Source organism: Camelus dromedarius, chromosome 12, assembly GCF_036321535.1.
Source record: "Camelus dromedarius isolate mCamDro1 chromosome 12, mCamDro1.pat, whole genome shotgun sequence".
NCBI lineage: Eukaryota > Metazoa > Chordata > Mammalia > Artiodactyla > Camelidae > Camelus > Camelus dromedarius.
Window position 1 is genome coordinate 44,833,345 of NC_087447.1, and position 25,351 is coordinate 44,858,695.

At 46.3% G+C, this 25,351-nt stretch overlaps 4 protein-coding genes across 15 annotated transcripts in view; 2 read left to right on the forward strand and 2 right to left on the reverse strand.

Annotated features, from left to right (window-relative positions):
• Nucleotides 1-11,001, forward strand: part of FHIP1B (FHF complex subunit HOOK interacting protein 1B) — a 31,087-nt gene extending 20,086 nt beyond the window's left edge. For all 12 annotated transcript variants that reach the window (XM_031460161.2, XM_031460163.2, XM_064492625.1 and 9 more), the window contains one exon: nt 2,103-11,001. In XM_031460161.2, the coding sequence (XP_031316021.1) occupies nt 2,103-2,464 (362 nt within the window). In that variant the 3' untranslated portion in view covers nt 2,465-11,001. The remainder of the gene's footprint in view (nt 1-2,102) is intronic.
• On the reverse strand, nt 2,949-7,727 carry C12H11orf42 (chromosome 12 C11orf42 homolog). Its single transcript, XM_031460175.1, has 3 exons — nt 7,656-7,727; nt 3,348-4,146; nt 2,949-3,079 (listed from the first exon to the last, which is right to left on the reverse strand). Exons 1-3 carry the CDS (start codon nt 7,725-7,727, stop codon nt 2,949-2,951), a joined length of 1,002 nt encoding a protein of 333 aa, XP_031316035.1.
• A 1,653-nt stretch (nt 11,002-12,654) lies between the features above and the next one.
• Nucleotides 12,655-13,617, reverse strand: LOC105097989 (olfactory receptor 52W1). The gene has a single exon (XM_031460176.2). It carries the CDS (start codon nt 13,615-13,617, stop codon nt 12,655-12,657), a length of 963 nt encoding a protein of 320 aa, XP_031316036.2.
• A 9,559-nt stretch (nt 13,618-23,176) lies between these two features.
• On the forward strand, nt 23,177-25,014 carry LOC105097922 (olfactory receptor 52B2). The gene has a single exon (XM_010990550.3). It carries the CDS (start codon nt 23,283-23,285, stop codon nt 24,249-24,251), a length of 969 nt encoding a protein of 322 aa, XP_010988852.1. The 5' UTR covers nt 23,177-23,282; the 3' UTR covers nt 24,252-25,014.
• Nucleotides 25,015-25,351: the final 337 nt, after the last annotated feature.

A 25,351-nucleotide genomic window follows, 5' to 3' on the forward strand; every position in this document is an offset into this window, starting at 1 on the left:
CAGGGGATTTAGAAGGTGGTGGAACATTGGTAGTAAGACTGGAAAGGTTTGACCAGAGCAGAAGGTTCTCAGAGTAGAAGTTGAGCTGGATAGAAGTTACAAATTTTTAGGCAGAGAGAAACCACTGGGGGTTCTTAGATCTGGGAGTGGAGAGAGAAGTATGCCAGTTCATGTGCTGGGTGTGTTGGAGCTAGGAGAAAATGGAGTTAGGAGAGCAATTGGGAGGCTTCTGTCATATTGCAGGTGTGACCTGTAAGGCTTGAATTAGAACCTTGGAAATAGAAAGGAAGAATGTGATATGGTGGAAATGGGAAGGAAGTGTAGGCAGAGTTTGATGAGTGGTTATGAAGTATAAGGAAGAAGGAAGAGTTAAATAAGGCTGTGAAGTTTTAAATCTATCTTTCATCAACAAGTATCTGCACACCTGCCAAGTGTACTAGGTGTTGTCTTTAGTACAGGGGGCTCGGGGAGGTACAAGATGAGATCGTTGCTTTCAAAGAGCTGATAGTCTCTACAGTGATTGGAGGGTTGTCATAACTGAGGGAGCAAAGTCTTAAAGGTGGTGGGAGTAAATGAGATCCAGAGCCCTAGGAAGGGATTGACATTGGACAGGAAAAGGTGGTTTTTTTTAACCTTCTTTGAGGCAGATGAGGAGAGATCAAAGGAGGAAATGATATGTACCAGTGGAGATTTGGGGTGTGGAGGGGAAGCTTAGGGAATTGAAGTCATCCTTTATTTGGTAATCAGAGTAGGAGGCAAAAATAATTGGCTGAGCAAGAGAGCAGAGGTGAGATGGGAGCTTAAGGAGAAAAGTGTATATAAGTTGGAAAGAGAGGACCAGAAGGGCTATTATATAGCTGTGAAGACCCAGCTGAAGTTCCTTAGTATGAGTTTCTCACAGTCCAGTACTGTGAGTATTTCCTGCTTCCACTGTCCTGGTACGTGTTCACTGTGGGGGGCCCAGGAATATGAAGACAAATAAGACAGAGTCCAAGCCCTTAAGCTCACAGATTAGTGAAAGCGGTAGAAGACATGAGAACAAGTTACTACAATGCGGGGCAGTAAAATGGGAAGTTAGTGGAGGGCAAACTAGAGGTTTCACCGAGAGGTGGGGGTGGGGAAATTAGGCCAAGGATGAAAGTAGTGGGGAGAGCAAAATTAAGGCAGAAGGGGCTACAGAAGCATGAAAAGAGTCTGGAGAGTCCCAGGAAGAGAAGGTGGGTGTGGAGCCAAAGCAGGGGGTGCTGTAGAAAGTTGTGAGAAGAGAGTGGAGGAAGTGTGTGAACCTGGTTGGTAGGGGCCCTGAATGCTAAATTTAATAGATCTTTCTGGCATGTCTCTGCAGCCAGTTTTAGAGGTTGAGAATAGGAACCATGTCATGATCTAGAGACTGGATACCTAGAGTTTAGGGCCTAGACCTTGGGCATAGATCCAGGCAGAAAATTAGAGGCGAGAAGGCAGTATTTTAAATGGTTCACTTGAGTCTAAGCTGATGTGAAGTTGTCTGGCCACAACTGCTGGGAAGGTGGCTTTGGTGGATATAGGAGAGGGATTGCTGGAAGGTAAAGTTGTGGCACAGGAGAGTGGGTCTTGGAGGAACAGTCGTGTGTGGCAGATCTGATAAAGTCACTGAACTATGATTGCGTATGTGGCCCTGTGGGTACTGAAGGAGCAGGGGATGTGGGTCAGGTGTTACAGGTGGGGGAGAGAGGAAGTGTTTGACCCTAATTCAGGAGGGTGCTGGGAAGCAAGAGGTAAGGGCATGTTACAGACTGAGGAGAAGGAGCTTGGCCATGGTAGAATGGTGATTGGAAAGGGAGGAGCATTAAGAGAATTCCTCGTGGTGAAGGGGCCTGGAGAAGGAGGGGGTCTTGTCTGGGGATGAACGGCTGAAGTGTTGACTGACTAAAGACTGAGCATGGTGGTTGGCTGGCGGGGAGGCTGGACAGAGGGAAGAAAGCTGGGCAGGCAGCACTTTGGTGTAGGTCCTAGTCGAGAAGTCCATGAACCTGGAGGGGTACGGGGAAGTCTCCTCTCCCAGGCCAGGTGGGGGGGCACTTTGCCTGACCCAGCACCTTCACGACACTCCTGTTTGTTCCCAGTGAAGAGTCGGAGGCCGTCCTTGGGGGAGCTGCTCCTGCGGCACGCACACAGTCCAACCAGGGCTCGGCAGGCGGCGCAGCTGGCTCTTCCGCCTGGGAGAGACGGCGCAGGACTTGGCCTAGGTGGGGGCTCCCCGGGGGCTTCAACGCCGGCCCTGCCCCACCGAGGCGGGGCCCCCGAGCGCCAAGGTGAGGCTCTGCGAGTCAAGAATGCTGTCTACTGTGCAGTCATTTTCCCTGAGTTTCTCAAGGAGCTGGCTGCCATCTCCCAGGCCCATGCTGTCACCTCGCCTTTCTTGTTGGATACTTCAGAGGAGGGATCTGGCCCTCCTGTCTCAGGCTTTGGGGCCCTCAATCCTTAACTTTCTTCCATGGACAATCAGGGCCTTGAGTGGCCTGGGCTGGGGGCCAGGGTGTAGGCTCCTTTTTATGTTTGGAGGCAGTGGCGAGAGGACTTTTTAATTTATTTCTGATGAATGTTTCCTGGAGAACTTGTTGCAATACGTATAAAAGGGAAATCTCTATTCTGTGCTCATTCTTCCTTCCCTCCCTTTTTCTATGGGGCCGGGGCTCCAAGAAAGTTGTACATAGATGGGGAAGTGGTCAGGGTACTTTCTCTCTGGTGAGGATCAGATACCAAGTTTCAAGGCACTTCCTACGCCTTTAGAGGGTGAGGGGACATGAAACCTAGGGAAGAAATGTGGGCCTTTCCTCCTCCAGACCCCCACAGGAAGAAGCAGCATGGGCCTAGGATGGTTTGGGGGAGCAGCAGCTGATGTTTATTGGGGACCAGTGTCCCTATGTCAGATCTTGGGGGCCTCGCCCCCTGCATCTCTTGCCTCAGCTTCATTCGTCGCTGTCGAACTCCGAGGACAGACCCTGCAGCAGGGGCAGGGACATGGAGTGCCGGTCGGGGTCCCCGGGGCCCCCACCCTGGGCTCCTGGTGGGGGGCTGCGGGGGCTGAAGAGCCAGTTCTCTGCCAGGGTTGGGGATAGTCAGAGCTTGACTCATGCCCTGCTTTTTCTGCCTCCCTGATCCCTCCCACTGGTCTTCTTTGTTGTACCCACCCCCTCACCAGGACCATGCTTCCATCTCACCCTCCCCTGGCTCCCTCACTCCATCCTCCTCACTAGGGTCCAGTGTGGAGTTACAGGTGCCCTGTAACGCATTCCTGGGCTATACTCCCCATGCCCTCTCCCTCCACCCTGCCCCGTCCCTCTCATCTTCATTTCCCCTAGCAGTACCTGACAGCATCTGGGGCCCTCTTCGGAAGAAGTTTCGGCCCTTGTAGGAGAATCTGGTTGGTCTACCCTCTGGCCCTTCCTGGGGAGGAGGTGTAGGTGGGTCTGGGACAGGCATGGGCACAGCAGCAGCTTCGGGGATATCCTCAGGGGCTGATGTGTGGGCCGGAGGTGGCATGGTGCTGAGGTTGGGTCTGACCCAACTGGCCCCCTGAGGCAGTGGGTCTTTGATCAGAGGCTTCTGTGGTCCCAGCACTCCCTTGGGCTGCAGTGAAAACTTGAGGCAGGAGAAGGCAATAGGCAGTGACCGTTGTAACCGGAGCAGCTGGGGCTCACGGGCGGTAGGCAGCAGCCCCAGCTGCAGCCAGGAACAGGAGAAGACCTGGTAGATAACATAGATGCTGCGGGTGCTTCGGAGCCAGGGAAGAGTCTGCTGTAGGCTCACCTGCCCTGGTGGCAGCAACAGGAAGGCCACCTTCTTGCGCAGGCCACCCATATGTAAGTGGATCTGGCAGGGCTGTCCATCCAACAGTCGCGTTTCTCCATAGGCTATCTCTGCTCGGCCATTTGGTGAGTATTCTCGAGTGCAGTGGGCAAAGGCTCCCTCAGACCCTGCCTGCTCCAGGAGGTTTGGTAGTGGCCCCACTGGTTGTAGTGCCCGCCGGCCCTGCCGACCTGGCAGAGCCAGGCGGGTGTGGGCTGGGCGGGACTGTTTCACAAGCACACCCAGTAGGTCATAGCAGGTTGCGTCCGACAGGAAAGGTACTGCCACTACATTGTGCCCAAAGCGCTCCTCGATGACCTGCAGGTGGCCAGTTTATAGGTCAGGGACTGAGTGCATTAGGGTCAGGGCTAGGAGTCACCTGATAGCCTGCTCTAGATCGACCCTCCCACTGTCACTGTTGGATTACATCTCCACAATGTGCTCAAAGTGTTATGCTTCCTGCTTATCTCCCAGTTCTCTCCTGTAGCAAAACCTTGAATGTCTACTATCTGCCAGACTCTGCTAGACACTGGAAATGCATAAAAAAATGAGACTTTGTCCTTGTCCTAATATAGCTCAGTCTAATGGAGGAGACAAACATGTAAACAGTAGGCAGCTAAGTAAAAGAACAGAGAGCAAACTATGGGGCAGGTGAGCTGTGATTTAACAGCCTTTGTCTTTGATAGAAGAGGATCAAGGATAGCTTCTAGGTGGTAATACTTTGGCTTCTAAGGAATTAGGTAGGAGAAGGAACAGCCAGTGAAAAAAACTTGCACTTAATAAACTAAAGGGCACAGTCAGGAACATATAATTTCTTATTCAGTGTAGGGTGTGGAGAGGGACAAGCACACAGGAACTTGAATCTTCAAGGCCTTGTGTGTGTGCTAAGTGGTGGGAATTTTATCCTGAGGACAATGGGAAGCCACTTGAAGGGCTCTGGCTAGGAGGGGCAGGATCAGATAGGCATTTAAAAAGTTTATTTGGAAAGGAAGGCATAAAATAAAGGGAGATAGAAAAATCAGTTAAGAATGTTATAAAATTCCAGGCAAGACATGGTGAGCCTCTGAATTAAAATAATGGGGGAAGATATTTAGGTTATAGAATTAGTAGAACTTGGTCACTTAAGGTGTGTGGGAAAAGGAATCCTCAAGGATTATTCTTACGTGATTGGTTAGATGGGTGATGTCATTAACCAAGAATGGATACACAGAAGTAGCTTTGGAAGTCCACTCTTACACCGTGTCTGCCCTAGCTGCAGGGGGTACTTCTTTTAGGGATTTGTGACCTCATCTTTGGAATGCTAGTTCCAAAAGGCTTTTAAGGATTACAGTTCCTCTCGATTTTGTCCTTGTCTTGGCCTTTTTGGGCTTGGTAACCCAGTTTTGGAAAGTTTAACTTCATGACCAACTGGGAAAGCCTATAAGATCCTCTTAGTAATTATACTTAGTTATGATCTTAACTCATCCCAGATATTGTTGGCTGAGAGTTCTGGGTCTGCATGCCGCTGGGGAGCATATACCGTCCCTTCTTTGGGCCCCTTTCATTTTAGAGTTCTAATTTTAAAATGCTGTGTGCTCTGCTTCCCTCCCCCAGCCTCCCAAATCCAACATGTCTGTGCCCCAAGATGGCATTGCTCACTTTGCTGGCCTGGTAGAATTCACCAGTGGTCCCTTAAAGCTGATCGCTTTTTGCTACATAAAGCTGATTTGGAAGTGCTGCCCCCTAGCGTAAGAGAAGGGTACCTAACTGATGGAGCTGTGTCTGGGCTTTATACAAGCTGTGATAGCTTGAAGACTCCTGTTTTTTGTCATCTAGCCAAGGAAATAACTGGTGCTCTTTGTTGATCTGCAGGGAAGAATTTCCCATCATTCTTACTCCTTTGTTTCACTAAGACATGGAACACTTAACTTTTGAGTGGAGGCCTCGGGTTGATAAAGGCCCCGAGAAGGGCGGTTGGGTTTCCAGGGGTGACAGCAGAGCCATGGTGGGTTAGGACTTTTGTATAGAATGCTCTGCCCCATGACCTTGAAAGCATAGTCACCAGACATAACTTCAGAACCCCACCCTAGCCGCTCCTTTGGTGCCTCGGTTTCTGTACAACTAAGGCGAATAAAAGTGTCTCCAGGGGAGGTCCCTCTAACAGGAGTGTGATGTTTAACGTGTCTGGTTCTCATGGTCTACGTTTCTGCTAAAGGGTGGCTCCCTGATTTAGCTGGAAACTCTTTTCCAGAATATAGACAGGAATTTGCCTGAATGGAAGTTATTAAGTCCTTATTCTTACCCTTGAGGGCCCAAATGGCTGCCCTAAAATAGGAAAATTAAAGTGCTCAGTTCTGTGCTAGAGTGAGTGTATTCTTGGCAGAGTCACCATTTGAAACCACTACCTGCTTCTGCTGCACTTGTATTTCTGGATGGAAGTTCTGAGGAGCTTAGAGGCCTGCAAATTTAGCTCACCCGGGAGCAGCCCAGGAAAGTGATGGTGGAAGATTATCTTCCTGTAGGTACCTTGGCTTGTTTGAATTCTGATAGGGAGCCCTTGAGTCACATTCTGTTTAGGGAGATGTTCTACAAAGTGCCCAGTAAACTGTCAGCAGTTCTGAAGAGAGGAAACCAGGTCACTCAAAAAGGTGTCCTACTCTTTGAATTTGCTATCTACCACCAGTGGTTTATCCTGCGTGTCCCTACACTGAATTTCCTGACAATTTTCCATTTAAATAGCATAGGGAGATTTTCTGATTCTCAGAGCTGGTGTAGCTTTCTAATAGTTAAAGACCCCATTTATTTCACCCTAATTGTGATTCATCTAGTCCAGGCCCAACCTTTTACACTGCTGAAACTAATGGCTCTCATTCTTGGGAGGACCTTGGCTCTCCTGTTTTTGCTTCTTTGGGAAGCTGACCTTTGTGGTGAGCAGCTACTCCATTTCAGGTGGGACCTACGTGCCATTCAGGCTGCCTTGAGTCTGGTTGGCACTCCTTTAAGGTGATCGTTTTAAACCTGGTGGGCTGCCTTCTACAAATGCTTTCTGTTCACTCTCCTTCAGATAACATGACCAAAACTTGAGCCCTCAATTCTCTAATCTCAGAAATTAGTCCCCATCTAGATTTGGTGGGGTTTTCTGGGCTCTTGCAACTCAAATATAGCTGGGATTTGCCAGGTCCTGGAAATCCATATATTTGGCTCAAAACCCAAATTCTCATTCTGTGGAAGTTAAGCGGGAGAGAATCTGTGAACTGGTTGAAGGTAAAGTTCAGGTTCTTTAGAAAACTTAAAAGGCCTTTCATGATCAGCCCCTATCTCTCTTTAACCGCATTTCCACCAGTACTTTGAACTCTGTTCTAGAGGACTGTTTGCAGTTCACAGGTATACATTTTCTTTTTTCTCTCCTGGCTTTGGCATACATTCTACCTTTAATTAGTACACTGCTCACTCACCAACCCACCTGCTTATTAACTCATTCAGGTGTTCATTAAGCACCGTTTATGTGCCAAGTATTCCTCCTCCCTCTGGGTGGGAATACCTGCTTGCCTAGCTAGAATGTCACTCTCTCCAGGAAGCCTTCCTGACCTCCTAAGTCCTGACCCTGCCTTAGCACTTCTCCTTTCTGCTCTTACGGCTCTCTGTATGTTGTCTTTCAAGGAACCTTTCTTTCTGCTTTTGCAGTTGTAATTAAATTGGGCACTCTGTGCAGTGCCTGGCACATAAGCCAGCACTGAGTAAATGTTAGTTATTATTGTCTCCAGGCTTTCCACCCCTTCCTAGTCAGAAGCTGCTCAGACCCATCTAGCTCACACTTTGTTACTTCCTCTTTAGCCTTCTTTACCTACCTTATCTTTGATGAGGGTCCAGGTGGCATCAGCTTCATCCAGTGTCAGCAGGTGAGGGGTACCAACCAACATGGTGGGGGTGTGGGAGGGGTTAGGCAGGGCAGTGGCTGCTGCAGGAGCCCCAGGCTGCCCAGGGAGGTGAGGCCCCAGGCCCTGGGCTCTGACCTACTGCAGTATGAGGTCATAGAGGTCCTGCTGGGTGCTGGGGCCTTGGGTGGGGAGAGGGCAGTCACTTTCCTAGCCTCACTGTGCCTACAGCCTCAGTTCATACTCTTTAGTTGCTTATTCATTCTCCTGCTTTAGGGGAGGAAGATGCAGGTATCCATTAGGGCATTTGTACATGTCTGCATGTGTGTGTGTATGTGTGTGTAGTTCTTGGTCTGAGTTCTTTAAGGAAACAGGATCAGGCCCCTCCTCCCTTTACCAGCCTCCTTAAAGCAATTTGCTTTGCTATCTTGTCAGTTGCAGATGACTTCTTTGTGAGATTGGATTGGGGTCCTGAAGGACATGAGAGAAGCAGGGATCAGCACCTAAACGAGAACAAAGCAGTGACTTTCAGCTTTGGCTGTGCTTTGGAATTACCTGGGAGCTTTAAAAATTACTGGTACCTGGATCCTACTCCCAGGGATTCTGATTTAATGGGTCTGGAAAATGCCTCGGCATCAGGGTTTCTTAAAGTTCCTCAGGCAGTTCTAATGTGCAGCCTAGGTTGAAGCTCATTATTAGTGAGTGGGTTACAGTTACAACGAAAGCCGGGTGGGTGTGTAGGAGGGTGCCGTGCTGAGCGGTGACAGCGTGGAGGATGAGAATCGAATTGGGATAATGTTGCCTTAGTTACTGGAGAGAACTTTCAGGAAACCAGATACACCCAGGTAAATTTAAGAAAATGTTCTCCATCCTCCACTCCCTTTCCTGGGCTGCCTTGTGTCTAGTGGGTGCTCTCCCTCTGCAGCCCTAACCTGTGGGTGATTTTCACTTGTGTCTCTGTCCGGAGATCTCAACCTGGTGTTTTGCTGGGAAAGAAGAGTGGTTTTTCCCTGGAGAAGAACCACCCTAGAGAGTTTCTAGAAGCTCCTTCCCCACTCCACTCCTGTGTGCCCAGGAAGACCCTTTGTGTGCGGGGAGCACCCTCCGCTATCCCGGCCCAGCGTATAGAGCCGTCTCACAAAGTCGGCCATTGTTGGAGCTGACTGAGGTGGTATGAGTATGGGGCCCCGGGGAGGGTCCTACTGTGGTGGGAGAGTGCTGCCGGGAAGTTCCCTAAAGGACAGGTAACTGGCCCCAGTGGAGAGCAGGTCTCCCTGGACAGAGCAAAGGGTTTGGGTGTCAGGTCTTTCAGCAAGGGTTTGACAGTGAGCATGGGCCTGTGCTCCAGGAGAGGAATTAGTATTTAAATATTTGTTGAAAGTGAATGTGTTAGGGGCTGTTCCAAACACTCTTGAAGGCGTTATCTTAGTTAACCCTTTTAGTAATCTCTTGAACTAGGTACTGTTATCTCCCCATTTTACAAGTGAATTAACAGGCTCAGAGAGATTAAATAAACTAGTGCAAAACATACAGTGAGTTCATGGAGGGTCTAGGGTTCAAATCCAAGTCTGCCTGATTCCAGCTTTAACCATTAAACAGTAGTTTCTTCTGGTGAAGGGAGAGATCAGCATGTTCCTTGTGCTTGCCCGAGGGCTGTGTGCCAGTTTGAAATTCAAAGTGCTGATTAAAGGGAAGTGGGCAGGATGGGAGAAGAGCCACCATAGACTCAATCAGAAACCCCAAGATTCTTGTAAGGTAAAACCAAGTCTCCTCCTCCTCATGTCCCTTTAGCACATTTTTTATTATGGTCGACAAGGAGAGGTCACCTAGTAAAGTATAGCTGGCACCTCTGTTCCCTCAGAAAGGAATTCTGAGTGAGGTAGACAGAGGTGGAGAGAGACAAGGACAAGAGACAGACACGGGGCATAGCTGACTGACGGTGCAAGGAGACAGATGCTGGGGGACAGACAGTGAGAGCTGCTGAGAAACAGGCAGAGAGTGATGCACATCTGTACCCTGAGGGGCTCCAGGATGCGAAGGGGTGGATGAGGTAGGTGCCAGGTTGATGAGCTGTTGGTGAAATCAGATGAGGCTCTCTTTCGGATTTTTGTTCATAGAGGGGGCTCAGAGGGGAAACTGGGTACTATTGAACTCAGCCAGAAGCCCATACCTCTGTCTTCTCTCTCGCTGTCTGATCACCATGATCCTCCTGCTCCCTAAAAAATCTCATAAAACAAACAGTCTGTCTTTCCTTTTGGCTCATAGAGACCGAAAGTTGCTGAAGGAAAACAGGTGACAGCTGAGTTCTGGGTGGAGTTGATGAGCCCAAGGGCTGGGCTGTTCAGGCCATATCTTACTCAAGGGTCTTGCCACCACTGTGGCAAGTTCTGGGGTCTCCCTGGGGAAGAAGGCACAGGTCATCAGCATATCTGAGGAGTGAGCAGGGTGGGGAGCACTAGGGGAACAAACAGGTGGGGCTGACCATCCAGAGAGCATGCTGCTTTCTGCAAGCACCCCTAGGGCCGCACAGAACAGCACCAGTGGTGACGAGGAGCCCTTCTCTCAGGCTGTAGGGATACTCGTACAGGTCCCTGATCCCTTATTTGAAACCTTTTGGGATGGATGGGTTTTGGAATTCAGAGTTTTTCAGATTTCAGAAAGGGAATAGAGTGCCTTTATGATATATAAAGGAATACCCCAGTGCGATTCAGGGCAGTGCTCTATAATCAAACCCATCAATAATTCTGTAGCTAAGTGTATGAATATTCACACTAAGTGAGATAAATATATACTATAAATATGATTGTGATGGGTCAGGCCAGATTTTGGATCAAAGTTATGAAAAATCTATTGTTTCTTAAGAGATTTTTTTTTTATTTTGGAATTATAGATAAAGGATTATGGGCTTATAATTGTTCTCAGGTTGTTGTGAGGAGTGAGAGTGCCGGTAAAGCCTTCTAAACACTCTACATGGTAGGTATGCAGTCTCCATCCAAAACAAAATATGAGTGTCCATGGGGGTGGACCTTTGGCTTGAGGGAAGAAAGTTCTTACAGGGAACAGTATACAGCTTCGGACTCAGCTGCCTTGGGAGTTGTGTGTGCAACCAGAGTGAAGGTGCCTTAGAAGAGAGGCTGCCTGTGGTGGGAGGGGGACTGAAGTCATTGCTTATGAACATTGGCTGTGTGTGATTTTCCCTTTTCACGTACCAGAAGGGAAAGACAAAAACGGTGTGCGTGTGTGTATGTGTGACACAGGACTGTCACACATTTCTTTATATTTCTTTATAATAATGTTGTAATAAACATCTTACTGCATATATCTTTGTTCACATCTCTAATTATTTTGTCAGGATAAATTTATTGAAGAGGAATCACTCAGAGAAGGATATGTAACATCTTAAAAACTCATGACTCATTAGGATTAGAATTTTGTCACAGTTATCTGCAAAATCATTGCCTGGGGGTCTTCTTAACTCACAACTTCATGAAAGAGATGAGCCTTGAGAATGACTGAGCCCACACTTGGGCTGAGGGAAACTAGATTTCCTCCTCGTCCACTTGGCTTCAGCATGACAGCACCTCTGAAAATCATACCAGGCTTCTGGGCTCTCTCTTCAGTTCCTTGTTAATGAGGATCTGGTGAGGCCCCATGTGGCCCTGGAGGTGGCATCACTTGCTTTTTCAGATCTGCAGCCTCCTCCTGTGTGGCATCCCATGGTGCTTGGTCCAGCTGTCTGTGTGGAGCTGTCAGGACAGCACCAGGCTTCAGGTTTTTGTGGCTAACTCCCATACCCACGGTTATGATTGTTTTCCCAGAGAACCTGGGTCTGCCTGTGCAGCCTACAGATTTCTCTAACCTCATAACATTGACCCTCTGCTTTTTGTCTGAGATTATACTCATTCTGGACTTTACACTGGTATGAAAATCTCTTTGTGCAGTGTCTGTCCAGCGCAGTCTTTTAGCTGAAAGTGCCTCTCATGCGGGGTGGCACGGTGACACTTCCTGTCGATCTCCGTTCTCCGGCTGCCGCAGCAGTGTGAAACATCCCTGTTTCATCATACTGCACCAACATCGCGTGCATCTCACGATGTTGGCCAGGACTAATGCGGGTGCTGGTGAGGATTCTATTTGGAAATTCTACATTCTTGGCTGAGGATGCACAAAAGGGCAGATAGGTGAGAGACCATAATGACTGGACCTCAGGCAAGCAGGTGAAGTGGTTACAGTGATTTTCTGGGATATCAAAATTTCTTTCAGTTGGACTCCTGACCCCTGAAGCTGCAGACCCCTGGGAGAGCAGTTCTAGCCATTAACTCCTGAGGCTTTGGCAGGGTGGTAAGGGGAGGGGTAATAGTGATTATACACGAGACCGAGAAGATTGTCTGAACTGAGAATGTCTTAACGAACGGTATCTTGGACAAATTTGGGACTCCAGGGCACATTATCCAGATTCTCAGAAGGTGGGGATCAGCCTGTATACCTGCTGACTGACTGAAAACAATCTGGCTCTAGGAGTAGAGGGCTGTGATTCCAAGCACTTGCCTCCGGAGGCAGTGTCACTCTTCCCAGACCCCCAGGTCCGGAATCTGTGGAGGATCGTTCGTGAGGGAACGTGGGGAGACTTAGGTGGGGGTGGGGTGATGGAGTGGGGTGGGGGGAGGAGGAGGGGGATAGCTATTCTTTAAACGGAATGTACTATGATCCTATAATAATTCCCTGATCTCTTATTTTTCCTGCCTGATAACACGTGGTACCCTGTCTCCTGTTTCTTCCCAAGCAGGATGCATGGCTAGGCCAGTTTACAGATGCCAGTGGTACACATAGAGCCTTCACAGCAAATATCTGTTGAGTGATGATCACGTCATATGCAGACCATGGGACAAAGATGACATAATCCACACTCCAGACCCCAGTCTCCTCTGAATGTCCCCTAGCCTCCACCCCCAGGCACCATTGTTTTCACTGTCCATTAGAACTGGCTTTTTCTGAATGTGAAGATTTCTAGGAGGTGGTCCCTGATCTGCTTGGTGCGGGCTCCATAGATGAGGGGGTTGAGGGCAGGTGGCAGCAGCAGATAGATGTTAGAGAGAAGGATGTGCACGGGCTTTGGGACGGTGTGACGACCAAAGCGGTGTGTGAGGTAGGAGAAGAGACCAGGCACGTAGAAGGCCAGAATGACACAAATGTGGGAACTACATGTACCAAAGGCCTTGGCACGGGCTTCCCGGGTGGGCAGCCTCAGCACAGCCTGGGCAATGAGCCCATATGAGCCGGTGATGCCTAGAATGTCTACACCTGACACGGCCAATGAAAGTGCCAGTCCATACAAGTTGTTGGACCGTGTGTTACCCACCACCAGCTCCACCACTGCCATGTGGGCACAGTAGGCGTGGTCTATGGTCGTGGCTTGGAAGTGCTCAAATCGTGCCACCAGCAGAGGGAAAGGCACAACGATAGACACAGCCCTCAGCGCCAGGGCCAAGGCCGCATAGCCCATGCAGGCTTTGGTGACTAGGACAGAGTAGTGCAGCAGACGCCCTACTGCCACAGCACGGTCACAGGCCATGGCCAACAGCACCCCAGATTCCACGGCAGTCAGTGCGTGAACAAAGAACATCTGGACCAGGCAGGCAGCGTATGGCACAGGCCGGGGCCCGAGCCACAGCACAGCCAGCAGCCCTGGGGCTACAGATGTGGCTAAGCCCAGGTCTGTGGCTGCCAGCATGGCCAGGAGCAGAAACATGGGCTGGTGCAGCGTGGGGTCTATCTGCATCACTGTCAGCAGTGCTCCATTGCCCAGCAGGGAAAGCAGATACATGGGCCCAAAGACCAGGGTCAGCCAGGCCTGGGCACCTGCTAACCCTGGAATGCCAGTCAGTATGAAGAAGGTTGGGCGTGAGAAGGTGGAGTTGGGCTGTGGAGCTTCTGCCATCCTGTAGAGTCAAAGCTTTAGGGCTCATGGGGGCATGATTGCTGATAGGGGAAGGACAGGGAGAGATTTGGGGATGTCACAGTGGCATGGATCCATCCATGTGTGTATAAGAATAGTGCAGGGCCGGGAGGATCACAGTGTTATAACCTTTGACTGGGGTTTGGATGGATAATCAAGGTCACAGCCCTAGCTAGGATGGGAGAATCCTTGTGCCTGAAGGCCCGTGAGTGTTGCAGGGGAGCATGGGCACAGAGGTGGAGAGAAAGTGGGGTGTCACTGCTGCAGTGGCTGGTAGAGCTGGAGCCCTGCAGGTGGAGGTCAGCTGAGAGTGGAGCTGAGATGAATGATTTCTTCCTCAGGGTCCAAGTAGAGTCTGTCTCAGTCTCTGTAGATGGGGGAAAGCCGGTGCTGGGCTCTACAGTGGGGATGGGCGCCATGATCTTAAGTGTGGCCGAGCTTTAACATTCTGGGAATCCACCCTCCAAGAAGAAAGGAGGAGAGCAGAGAGAAAGGGAGAGACAGGAGGAGGAGGCAGATGGGACCTGGAGTGAAGCCAGAAGGCTGGCGTGACAGGAGAAAACCTGGTGGGTTTTTGGGGTATGGAGTGCTTACGTTATTCTTAACTTGATGCTGAAGTGGCGAACTTGAACATGGGCTGGAGAGTTGACATAGGTCCTGGGAAGCAATGGAGAAAGAGAGATGGTGGCAAAAAAAAGGAACTTCTCTGTCTCCTTTCCTTCTTCACAATCCAGAAGGGGGTCACACTAAATTCTCATTCCTGTGGTGCCAGAGGGAGTGCAGGTGACAGAGAGGGAGGAAGTGGCACTCAACCCAGGGTAGCAGCCACATGAGGAAGAAGCATCTCTGATGCTGGAGGAGGCAGGATGTATAGAACTGATTCCTCCCAGAATCTAGCCAACTGCAGAAGCTTGATGCGTGTTGGATGGATGATACCTGAAGGAGGAAGGAAGCACCAGCAGAAGACTTGACTGGGGAAAGAGACTTGGCCCTGGGTGTTGGCAGTTTCTCCTCGTCTTGACCAATGCCTGGGGGACCTTTATGTGGCTGTTCTCCCTGCTTCCCTCCGGGGACCGTTACCCCTCCCACCCGGCCACATTAACTCTTCCCTTTCTGCCTCTTTGCTCAGTGCTGATAGGCTGGGTGGCTCAGGAAGTAGAGTCAGGAGGCAGAGGTGGGGGCAACAAGGAAAGAGACTGACTTATGGGAGTGGAAAGATCTGGGGCAGAGGAGCACTTCCTCTGAGAGGTCTTTGCTGACTCCCTGAAGTCTGGAGAGAAGACCTTGCTTTCTTTACTCTTAAATGGCATCAGTCTGCCTCTGTTGCATTGTAATCACTCACCTAACCCCCGCCACCAGACTGAAAGGGTTACAGGCAGTGCTTCTTATTAGCCCCAGTATCACCACTGCTTGTCACAATGCCCCATAGTCAGTTGTCTATAAATAAATATTTATTGCTTTTAATTGTGGGACAAAACTGCTGGCCCAAATAGCATTTGCTGACTAACAGGGGCTTGTACAGTTTCAGAAACCTTACATATTCATGGAAATGAGAGTTATTCACCATCAACCACAAGTCCCACTGCTATAATGAGACGTATTCTAAAAGTCAACACACTGTGCAAGATAACATGACAAAACCATAGGGCCTATGGGAGGGAAAATGGGAGTAGGGGCACAACATTAAAAATGTCATCAGTGACACATTTAAAAAGGATGGGAACCTAATAATGGTAGCAGTGTTTGACATCCATTAAATGGTTAGAAAGTACATGAATATACCAATAAATATGACACTTCACCTTGAAAAAGACCTGGAGTTTTCCTTGTGGAAGTCAGTGTTGGAAGCAGCTCGTGAATTATTGTGAAGGTAGAAGGAGATGCAGATCGAAAATTTAGTGGAATCAGGGGGAGGGTATAGCTCAGTGGTAGAGCACTTGCTTAGCACGCATGAGGACCTGGGTTCAATCCCCAGTACCTCCTATTAAATAATAATCAAAAACCCTCAGCCTAATTACCCTCCAAAATTAAAGAAAAAGAAAATAGGGTGGAATGTTGTAATACCACTTGTGGATGGGTGTAGCTCACAACACAAGCAGTGAACAGAGGCAGCTGATAAATGTTTGCATGTGTGCACATGTGCGTGTTAGGTTTTCCTATGTGGCTTGGTTCAGCTGGGTGCAGTTTTCTGCGTTCACCTAGTTTCTTGCAGATGGAATCACACATAAGCAAACAGGAAATTCACATTAGGCTCAGTCACCTAATATATCAACTGGTTGGAACACATTTACATTTCAAACCCAGCTTTATAGCAGAACCAGATGACTCATGTGCGTGGCCCTGTGGTGAGGATGCAATGGTGATAACAAGACCTTGCTGCCCTCAGGGAGCTCACAGTCCAGTGGACACAGCGATGCAAGCAATTGTCGGAGGGCTATTACAGTAACTGCACTAATTTAGGTCAGTACCAGGTATGGTGTGGGCATAGAGAAAGGAGTCTCTCCCTCTTCCTGTGGGAGTCAGGGAAGTCTCTGAATTATAGTAAATTATAGTAATGGCTGCAGTCCTGTGGAGTTTCCTATGAGCAGGCTCTGCCCTAAGCCCTGTCCTCACAACATGCATTTGCAGCAGGTACAAATATTTACCCCATTTTACAGACAAAGAGCTAAGGCATGAAGAAATTAGGTAACTTGCCCACGGTCACACAGCTGGTAGACAGCAGTTAGGATACTGACCCTGGCATCCTTGCTCTTAGCCACTGCTTCATAGACTTCCAAGATTAGCACATGAGTAGTTTTCTAGGGAGAGCTGGGGCAAGAGTCATCTGTTCCTGGGAGGAGTTCAGGTGACTTTGGGATTGGCAGGTGGTCCTAGGATTGCTGAATGGGGATATATAGAAAGAGCTGCAATTATTTGGCAGTGGATGGTGATCCCTCACCCACCAAAGGAGGAGAGGTGCTCTTGGGAGGTGGGAGCAGTGGGCTGAGAGCCATGAAGGAGAGGGTTGGGAAAAAGTACCCTTGATGCCACCACATTCAAACGGTCCCAAGAGGACACTAACAGCACTTCTGGCTTACACATGCCTATCCTGGGCACTAACTGTTTGTATAATGATTGTTCATAAGATAAATCACAGACCCCTTAAGCCCAACAACATTGAAGTTATTAAATTCTTGCAAATCTGCTATATTCTGCATTTCCCACTCTCTAGTAATGCAGGAAGTATTGGGGGATATCACTGACTTTGTCTCTAGAAATTTTCCTTTGTTGGTCTCCCAGGCTCCAGTCCAACATTATAGGAGCTCTCTGACCGCATATTGACGGGTGATCTGGCTGGTCTTTGCCTGTGACACTGGCCATTAGAGGAGGGGTTCTAGCAATACACCTGTGACCTTGTGGGGCTATTACCTCAGAGGTGGATGCCAGCCCTCTGGAGGTAGTAGAGGTGGAGCGGGAGGAAGAGGGGAGGCTTATTAGATCTCACAGTGGCTTCTGGACTGGCATGAAAATAGGATAGGAGGGCTCCACTTGGGGACTGACCCCCTGATTTTCTCACTTTGTCTAATGTAGCTGCCACCACACCTGCTGTAGAACAGGTTTCTGAGAGATCAGCTGTGTCTGTGTGGGCCTGATCTATGGTTTTCTGCTTACAGTGACCAATGAGCAACAAGACATGAGAGTGATGATCTATTTACACAGTAGATTACAGACCAGAAAATCTTGGGTCCTAGTGGTGCCACTCAACACTGAATCCTCTTCTAGAAAACTCCTAAGGCAAATTCTCAATTGTCAAGTCTCTATTCCCAAGTCAGTGTGAGTCCCCTCTGTGACCAGTAACACCACTGTAGCCCAGGCTTCATATTCCCTCGGTTTCTGGAGTGACAGAGGGACTTCATATCTCCATTCTCCTATGGAGATGTGGAGGAAGTCATGGAACCACCGCACCATTCTGTCTTCCGGCTTCACCTCCCCCTTCCATCTGGACTTCCCAGTCCTTCCATGAGAAGGTCCTTAATGGGGCACTGGGAGTCCCCAAGCCCTAGGACAGTGGATGTTCTGACACTTAGGCTGTAGATTTGGGAGAGGAGCGATTCTCCTTCTGTTATAATAGGATCCTATAGAAGTCAGGTTCTAATAGGGGTATGAAATAGGTCAGATCTAGTTTTTAACAATTTTCCTGTAATATTGTCTGCTCTCCTTATTCATTAACCCTTCCTCTGAAGCTGGGTCAGCCCTTTGACCATATTTAGCAGTGACGCTATTGCTCTCCTCTGTGCCGAGGACACAGTTCTCATCCTTGTCTCCCAGGCAACACTGTAAGACAGAAAGATTAGGTTGGGACCCTGAAACTCCCCTTAACTTATCCAATCATTCTTTCCTTCAATGTGAGGCATGGAAGAGGCATTTTTTTTGACTAAGCCTCTCTGAACACTGTTGGCTAGTGAGAGCCATGCTGAGATGGTCTCCTAAAGACCTAGCACGGGATGAGGGGTTTCCTCTGAAGGCTCTCTTGCACTTAGAGGGGGACTTCTGAATTGACTAACTTTGTTGGGGCCACTTTTCAAGAAGTTAATTCTCTGAAGTTCTTTTTTGAGGTAATAGGTAGCACCTTTATCTTTTCCCATCATTGCCTCCCTTCCTCTAGGCTCACGTTGCATGGCTGACTCTTACAACCAGGAAAAGTGCTGTATCATCCATAGCAAACATTATTAAAGAGTATATGCAAGCACAGTAATATGAATGGGGAAACAGCCTCTCTTATTACATCCAAACAGCCACTGAAGCCCATGTCCTTGTGTGTGTGTGTGTGTGTGTGTATGTCTCCTCTCTGTCCCCACTGCAGTATGTCCTTTTTTATACCCCACAAATTTATCTCAGAATATTGCAGCAGCTTCATAGCTGATACTTGTGTCTCTAATATGCTTCTTTGTATTTTCTTGGTCATATTTTATTTGAGAAGTGGCTTTTGTGTGTGTGTGTGTGTGTGTACATGTGTGTATAAAGAATAAGAACAAATGCACATGTGTCAGCACATCCAGAACTGACAATTACTAACATTTCGTCCAACTTGCTTTTAGCTCCTTTTTAATAAAGGCAATAAAAATTACAGATAAAATTGAAGTCTCTTTTATCTCCCATAGTGTTTGATTCTCCCCTTAGAGATAGTAATTATCCTGAATTTAGTGTATCTTTCTAATTCAGTTTTTAATGCTTTTGCTAGTTGGTACTTTTAAATATTTACATAGATTATTGCCTACTGTATACAGAAAGTTATGTGTTGAACTCTATTTATTCAGAGATACAGATCTTTGTCATCCCTTTAAATTGCTATATAGTTTTACAGCATATGATTAGGCCAAATATAATTCATTTATTGATGTACTTAAAACTGTTTCTGATTATTTTGCTCTGCATACTGCTATTAACATCTTTACACATGTGTCCATTTTCAAATGTATGAAAGATTCTCTATAGTGTACCTCTAGAAGTGGAATTGCTGGATCATAAGATACGCACATTTTCACCTTTAGCTGATAATTGTTAAATTGCTCTTCAAAATAGTTCGTTTGTGTAGTCCCCCCAGCAGTTTGAGAGATACTTTTTTTGACATCCTTGACGCATCATATGATCATACATACATTTTAATGCATCTGATTTATAAGAAATATTAGCTCACTATTTTAATGTCATTTTTCATACATTTTCATGTATTGGTCATTTAAATTTCCTCTTCTGTAAATTGCCTGATCATTTTCTTCGTCTATTTTTCTATTCAGTTGTCTTTTAAATCCCTGTATTTTTTCTAGACATCTCTATATATTCAAGATACTAAACTTTCGTTTTATATTGAAAATATAACCTTCCATTCTGTTAATTATCTTTTAATTTTATTTATGGTGTCATTTGTCTTACAATAAACTTGAATTTTAATAAAAAATCTCATCAAGGCCATATGCTTTTGTTTATTATTTAATAAGTTCTTTTCTACCCTGAGATTGTAAAGATACTATTTTTATAGTGTATACACATTTATATGTTTAATTCATTTTTATTGAAGTATAGTTGATTTACAATGTTGTGTTAGTTTCTGGTGTACAGCATAGTGATTCAGTTAAACAAATAATATGTATATATTCTTTTCCATCATAGGTTATTATAAGATATTGAATGTAGTTCCCTGTGCCATACAGTGGGACCTTGTTGTTTATCTATTTTATATATAGTAGTTTATATCTGATGATCCCCAACTCATAATTTATCCCTCCCTTTTGGTAATCATAAGTTTGTTTTCTATATTGGTGAGTCTGTTCCTGTTTTGTAAATAAGTTCATTTGTATCACTTTTTAAGATTGCATATATAAATGATACCATATGATATTTATCTTTGTCTGACTTACTTCACTTAGTATGATAATCTTTAGGTCCATCCATTTGCTGCAAAAGGCATTATTTCATTCTTTTCTGTGGTTATCTTTTTTATCCAGTCATCTGTCGATGGGCATTTAGGTTGCTTCCATGTCTTGGCTATTGTAAATAGTGCTGCTATGAACATTGAGGTGCATGTATTTTTTTGAATTAAGTTTCCCTCTGGATATATGCTCAGGAGTGGGATTGCTGGATCATATAGTAAGTCTATTTTTGGTCTTTTGAGTAATCTCCATACTGTTTTCCATAGTGGCTATACCAAACTACACTCCCACCAACAGTGTAGGAGGGTTCCCTTTTCTCCACAGCCTCTCCAACATTTCTCGTCTGTGGACTTCTGAATGACGGCCATTCTGACTGGTGTGAGGTGATACCTTATTGTAGTTTGGATTTGCATTTCTCTGATAATTAGTGATATTGAGCATTTTTTCATGTGCCTATTGGCCATAATTGTGTAAAAATTTTAATCAACTTTTCATTTATTGTCTCATTTTTTCTTGAGTGACTGACCCTAGTGGCTGACTAAGATTCTCCCTCTCAGCTCCCTTAATCTATGTTTCTGGACTGAGTCTGAACACTTTGACATGTTCATCCGAGGGGGCTTTTGTCTTCCCTCCTTATCAGCTATTTCATCTCTCCAAATCTCTATTTTCTCATCTGCCAAATGGATACAATAATCATGCCTTATCTCACTGGATTGTTCTGAGAATTAAATGCAATAATTTATACTAAACCCTAACACCACGACAAGGATTTAGTAGGGCTCAACATCAGCTGTTATTATGTTATTATTTTATTGCTGGGATTTCTGTCACTGCTCTTATGCTGTGTCTTCCAATACTTTATGTGCATTTTGTCTGGAGCATTTTATCCCTAGAATTAGTGCTCCCTCTTGGCTCCCTTGACTCCCTTCTTGGAGAAGGGTTTTCATTTCTCCTTTGATTCATGGACCAAAGGGGAACTGATCCCAGGGGTGACTCTAACACCTGACTCCAGAAGAAGGAAGCAGATGGCTTCTCAGTTTCTAAATATAAGCACCCTGTACAGAGCAGGAGTAGTGACAACCCTCATGCCAACATGGTCAGTCTCCAGCTTTCTCTTTCCTTCTCATTCCTCTTTCCTCAGAACAAGCAAAGTTTCTAGCTGTTTTCTGACACTTTCTCAACCCCTCATCTGATACTGTAATGTTATAGGTGAATTTAAGGGCGTTGACGGTGGTAGAGGGAGGGATTGGCAAGAGTGCATGTATGCGTGTGTGTATGTGTGTTTGTGTGTATTTAAGAGTATCAGTAAAGGACAAAGATGAGCTGGGACGGAGGAAATGTGGGAGAAGGACAAGTGGTCAGCGAGACAAAGGATGAGAGAGGGATTGCAGCATGACAGAGCTCAGGGTGGCAAGGGGTGTAGGCACTGAGGGAGATGTCAGTGGGACTAGGAGGTGGAAGTGGTTAGGAACGAGAATGCGGAAAGCGGCCAGGAAAAGTACCAGGAGAACACGGGGAAGAGAGACCTCTTGATAAAAGGTTTGAGGGCAGTTCATAAAGTAGTCAGAATTAGACTGTACCAGGACAAGGGATATCAGTGGGGGCTTTTCAGGAAAATGGCTCAGATTTTGATCATCATTTTGGAGAAACAAGCAAAGCTACTGGTGAAGGATTAATTGACTATTTCCATGATTCATTTGTTTAAACATTTCCTAAGTAATCTATGATGTGTGAGACACTGTGCTGAGTGCTGTGAACTCCCCAATCCCAAAGTGAGGAAAGCTCTTAAGGAAACTTCCTCCTGGTAATCTGGGTGTCAGTCTGGGTGTTTAAACTGGAAAAATCCTCCTCACTCAGTCTCCTATCCTGCATTTTACAGAACAGATTCAGAGGCTGGGAGAAGAGGTTGTGTCTTGGAGCTGGGGTCCTCCGTGTTTTTGCTGTCACATCATAAGAATATTATGATGATATTTACACATGATACACCACCATATGCTTACCCAAATGTTGACAGAATCCACAAAGTGTTTATAGGGAGTGAAACAAATGGGTTGATGGACATTTTTCTTGAGATGTTTAGATTTATTAAAAAAATATGAGTTGCTATTAAGGGTATGCCAGTGAATTAAGACTATCTCAGTGCCTCTGCAGCATAAATAATACTGGCTTTAGATTATGAAAGCATTTTACATGCTGGCTTTAAGTGCACATGAACAGGAGTGAGGCTATTAGAGGGATAAATCTGAATTTGTTCCAATTTATTAAAAGGATAAGCCATTTACAAATTTTGGTACTTTATATACTGTTAGAAACAAACTTCTCATGACACATCTCACAACTAATGCTTCCATATATTGTACTGCTAACATAGGTCCACTTTTATAATCTGGGGTTGGGGTGGGGAGCAGGCTGTTTCATCTATTAGGGACATAGCTTCAGTGTGTAGAGTCTGTGCATTTAAAAGAACCTAAGAGTGGTGAAAAACACTTGAGATGTGAAACACAAGTACAAGAAAAATGGCAAAATGAAATTAATACTTGTTTAAATAAGTTGCTAGATAATACAACTAGGCAAAAAGTAACTGACTCAACTCCTATATATTTAACTAGCAATTCTATCTAATGTGGCTTGTGTGTGCATTTAAAAAATATTTTTATTTATTATCATATTGTTTAATTATTTTATTTGGTGGTGGTGGGGAGGTAATTAGGTTTATTTTTGGAGGAGGTATGGGGGATTGAACCCAGAGCCTCGAACATCTACCACTTGAGCTATACCCTCCCCCTGTGGGTGCATTTTACTATGTCGTTATGATGTTGAGAGAGTCTTCCAAAATTAAGATGCATAAAGATGTAAAAGGCTTTTACATAACTCTCTAGAGAGGGAATGGGCATAAACAAAAAAGAGTTGGGTGGGACTCACTGGGAGAAAAGAAGACACTAGAGAATAAAAGAGTCTGGTCAGGGGCTGCAAGGGAGAAATGACTTCCCTTGTCCTTAGCCTGGACTGAATCTTCCCCATGATTCCCTCTCCTAGTTCTCCTTGGTTCTAGAGCTGAAGCTATGACTCCCATCACACTGCCATGTCCCCGGGAATTCTGTAAATGAGTCCCACAGTTTAGAGACCCACGCTGTCTTTTGTGATCTCTGCACATACTCACAGGTGCTTTCTTTTTCTCTCCCTTTCAGCAGATTCATCAGCTTCTAAGTCATCACAGAGAGGACCCTAAAGTGCATCATGACTCACACCAACTTTACCATCTTCCACCCTGCAGTTTTTGTCTTACTGGGCATCCCTGGGTTGGAGGCTTATCACATTTGGCTGTCACTACCCCTCTGCCTCATGTATATCACTGCAGTCCTGGGGAACAGCATCCTGATCGTGGTCATCATCATGGAACGTAACCTTCATGAGCCCATGTACGTCTTCCTCTCCATGCTGGCCATCACCGACATCCTGCTGTCCACCACTACTGTCCCCAAGGCCCTAGCCATCTTTTGGCTCCATGCTCATGACATTGCCTTTGATACCTGCGTCACCCAAGTTTTCTTTGTTCACATGATGTTTGTGGGGGAGTCAGCCATCCTGTTAGCCATGGCCTTTGACTGCTTTGTGGCCATTTGTACCCCCCTGCATTATGCAACAATGCTAACGTGGCCTGTTGTGGGAAGGATTGCTCTGGCCATTGTCACCCGAAGTTTCTGCATCATCTTCCCAGTGATCTTCTTGCTAACGCGGTTGCCTTTCTGCCGGACCAACATCATCCCCCATTCTTACTGCGAGCATATTGGAGTGGCCCGCTTGGCCTGTGCTGACATTACCATTAACATCTGGTATGGCTTCTCAGTGCCCATCGTCATGGTCATCTTGGATGTGATCCTCATCGCTGTGTCTTACTCACTGATCCTCCGAGCAGTGTTCCATTTGCCCTCCCAGGATGCCCGGCACAAGGCCCTCAGCACTTGTGGTTCTCACCTTTGTGTCATCCTCATGTTTTATGTTCCATCCTTCTTTACATTATTGACCCATCGCTTTGGACGGAACATACCTCAGCATGTCCATATTGTGCTGGCCAATCTTTATGTGGTGGTGCCGCCAATGCTCAACCCCATTGTCTATGGTGTGAAGACTAAGCAGATCCGGGAGGGGGTCGCCCACCGGTTCTTTAACATCAAGGCTTGGTGTTGTGCTCCTGCTCTGGGCTAATGGCTCCCCTTGAATCCCAACTCCCAGCTTTATCAAGGAAACTACGTGAATCACAGAGATTTTCTGGACTGAGAGCTTTTCCTTCTCTTCCTCTCTCTCTTCCTTCTTCCTCTTCCTGCAACTTTTCTTTTTCTCTCTTCTGGATCATCTTCTTTGCCTCTCATGTTTCTCTACTTTTTGTCTTCTCTTCTTAAATCCCTCCCCCACAACCCAGAAATAATAACTAGGTGTGTATGGCTTTGACATGAGCATTTAGTATCCTCTGTACTCCAGAAATACAGGGAGCTGAACACCACATGAAGTGAGTTATGCACAAATAGGTAAAAAAAATTTACATTTAAGAACAAAAGGGATTCCCATTTTTTAATCCCAAAATGTGCATTGATTCTTTGTACAGACTCCAGTAGCTCTCCATTCACTTCTATGATGGCAGGTGTTTTTGAAAAACAGCCACTCATGCCCTTTAGCCATCTGGAAAATTCCTGTTTATTCTACAAATTTCAGTTCAAGAACTGTCTTTCCTGAGAAGTCTTTCCTGGTTTTTCCAGACATTCCTAGGTTCCTACCTTTGTATGTCTGTTGTGTCTTTTACAGATCTCAAAAAATATGTAATGAGTTATGACAGGCTGTTTATTTGTGCCCCTAATTGACTATAAGCTCCTTGGAATCAGAAGAGTGTATGTCATATTTGAGAAGAAGGGATATTAGCTGAACCTATTGTGGTAATCATTTCACAGTGTATGCAGATCAAACCATGACGCTATATGCCTTAAACTTATACAGTAATGTATGTCAATTATTTCTCAATAAAACTGGCAAATAAATAAATAGAAAAAAAGAAGCATGTGTGTCATTCACATTTGGACTCTCAGTACATCACAAAATGCATGGAACGTAATCAATGTTTGAAAAATAAATGAAAGCACAATTACCTCCCTCAAGATAGAACAGGCATCGCTATCAAGCACTTAAATGATCAGCTAAATTAGTCCACAAACCCAGTGATTAGTAAACCAATTTCTCACAAAGCTAGCTTGGCGTCATGGTGGCAAATAAGCTGCTGATTGCAGGACTTCTTACTTTGTACGTCTTTGCTGTAT

Excerpts from the sequence above, each read along its gene's own strand:
- C12H11orf42 (XM_031460175.1), bottom strand. The coding sequence starts at position 7,727 with ATGTTGGTTGGTACCCCTCACCTGCTGACACTGGATGAAGCTGATGCC. Across the intron at positions 4,147-7,655 it reads GGACCCTCATCAAAGATAAG|GTCATCGAGGAGCGCTTTGG; the intron begins GTAGGTAAAGAA and ends GGCCACCTGCAG. Across the intron at positions 3,080-3,347 it reads AGGGCCCCAGATGCTGTCAG|AGAACTGGCTCTTCAGCCCC; the intron begins GTACTGCTAGGG and ends CAACCCTGGCAG.
- LOC105097989 (XM_031460176.2), bottom strand. The coding sequence starts at position 13,617 with ATGGCAGAAGCTCCACAGCCCAACTCCACCTTCTCACGCCCAACCTTC.
- LOC105097922 (XM_010990550.3), top strand. The coding sequence starts at position 23,283 with ATGACTCACACCAACTTTACCATCTTCCACCCTGCAGTTTTTGTCTTA.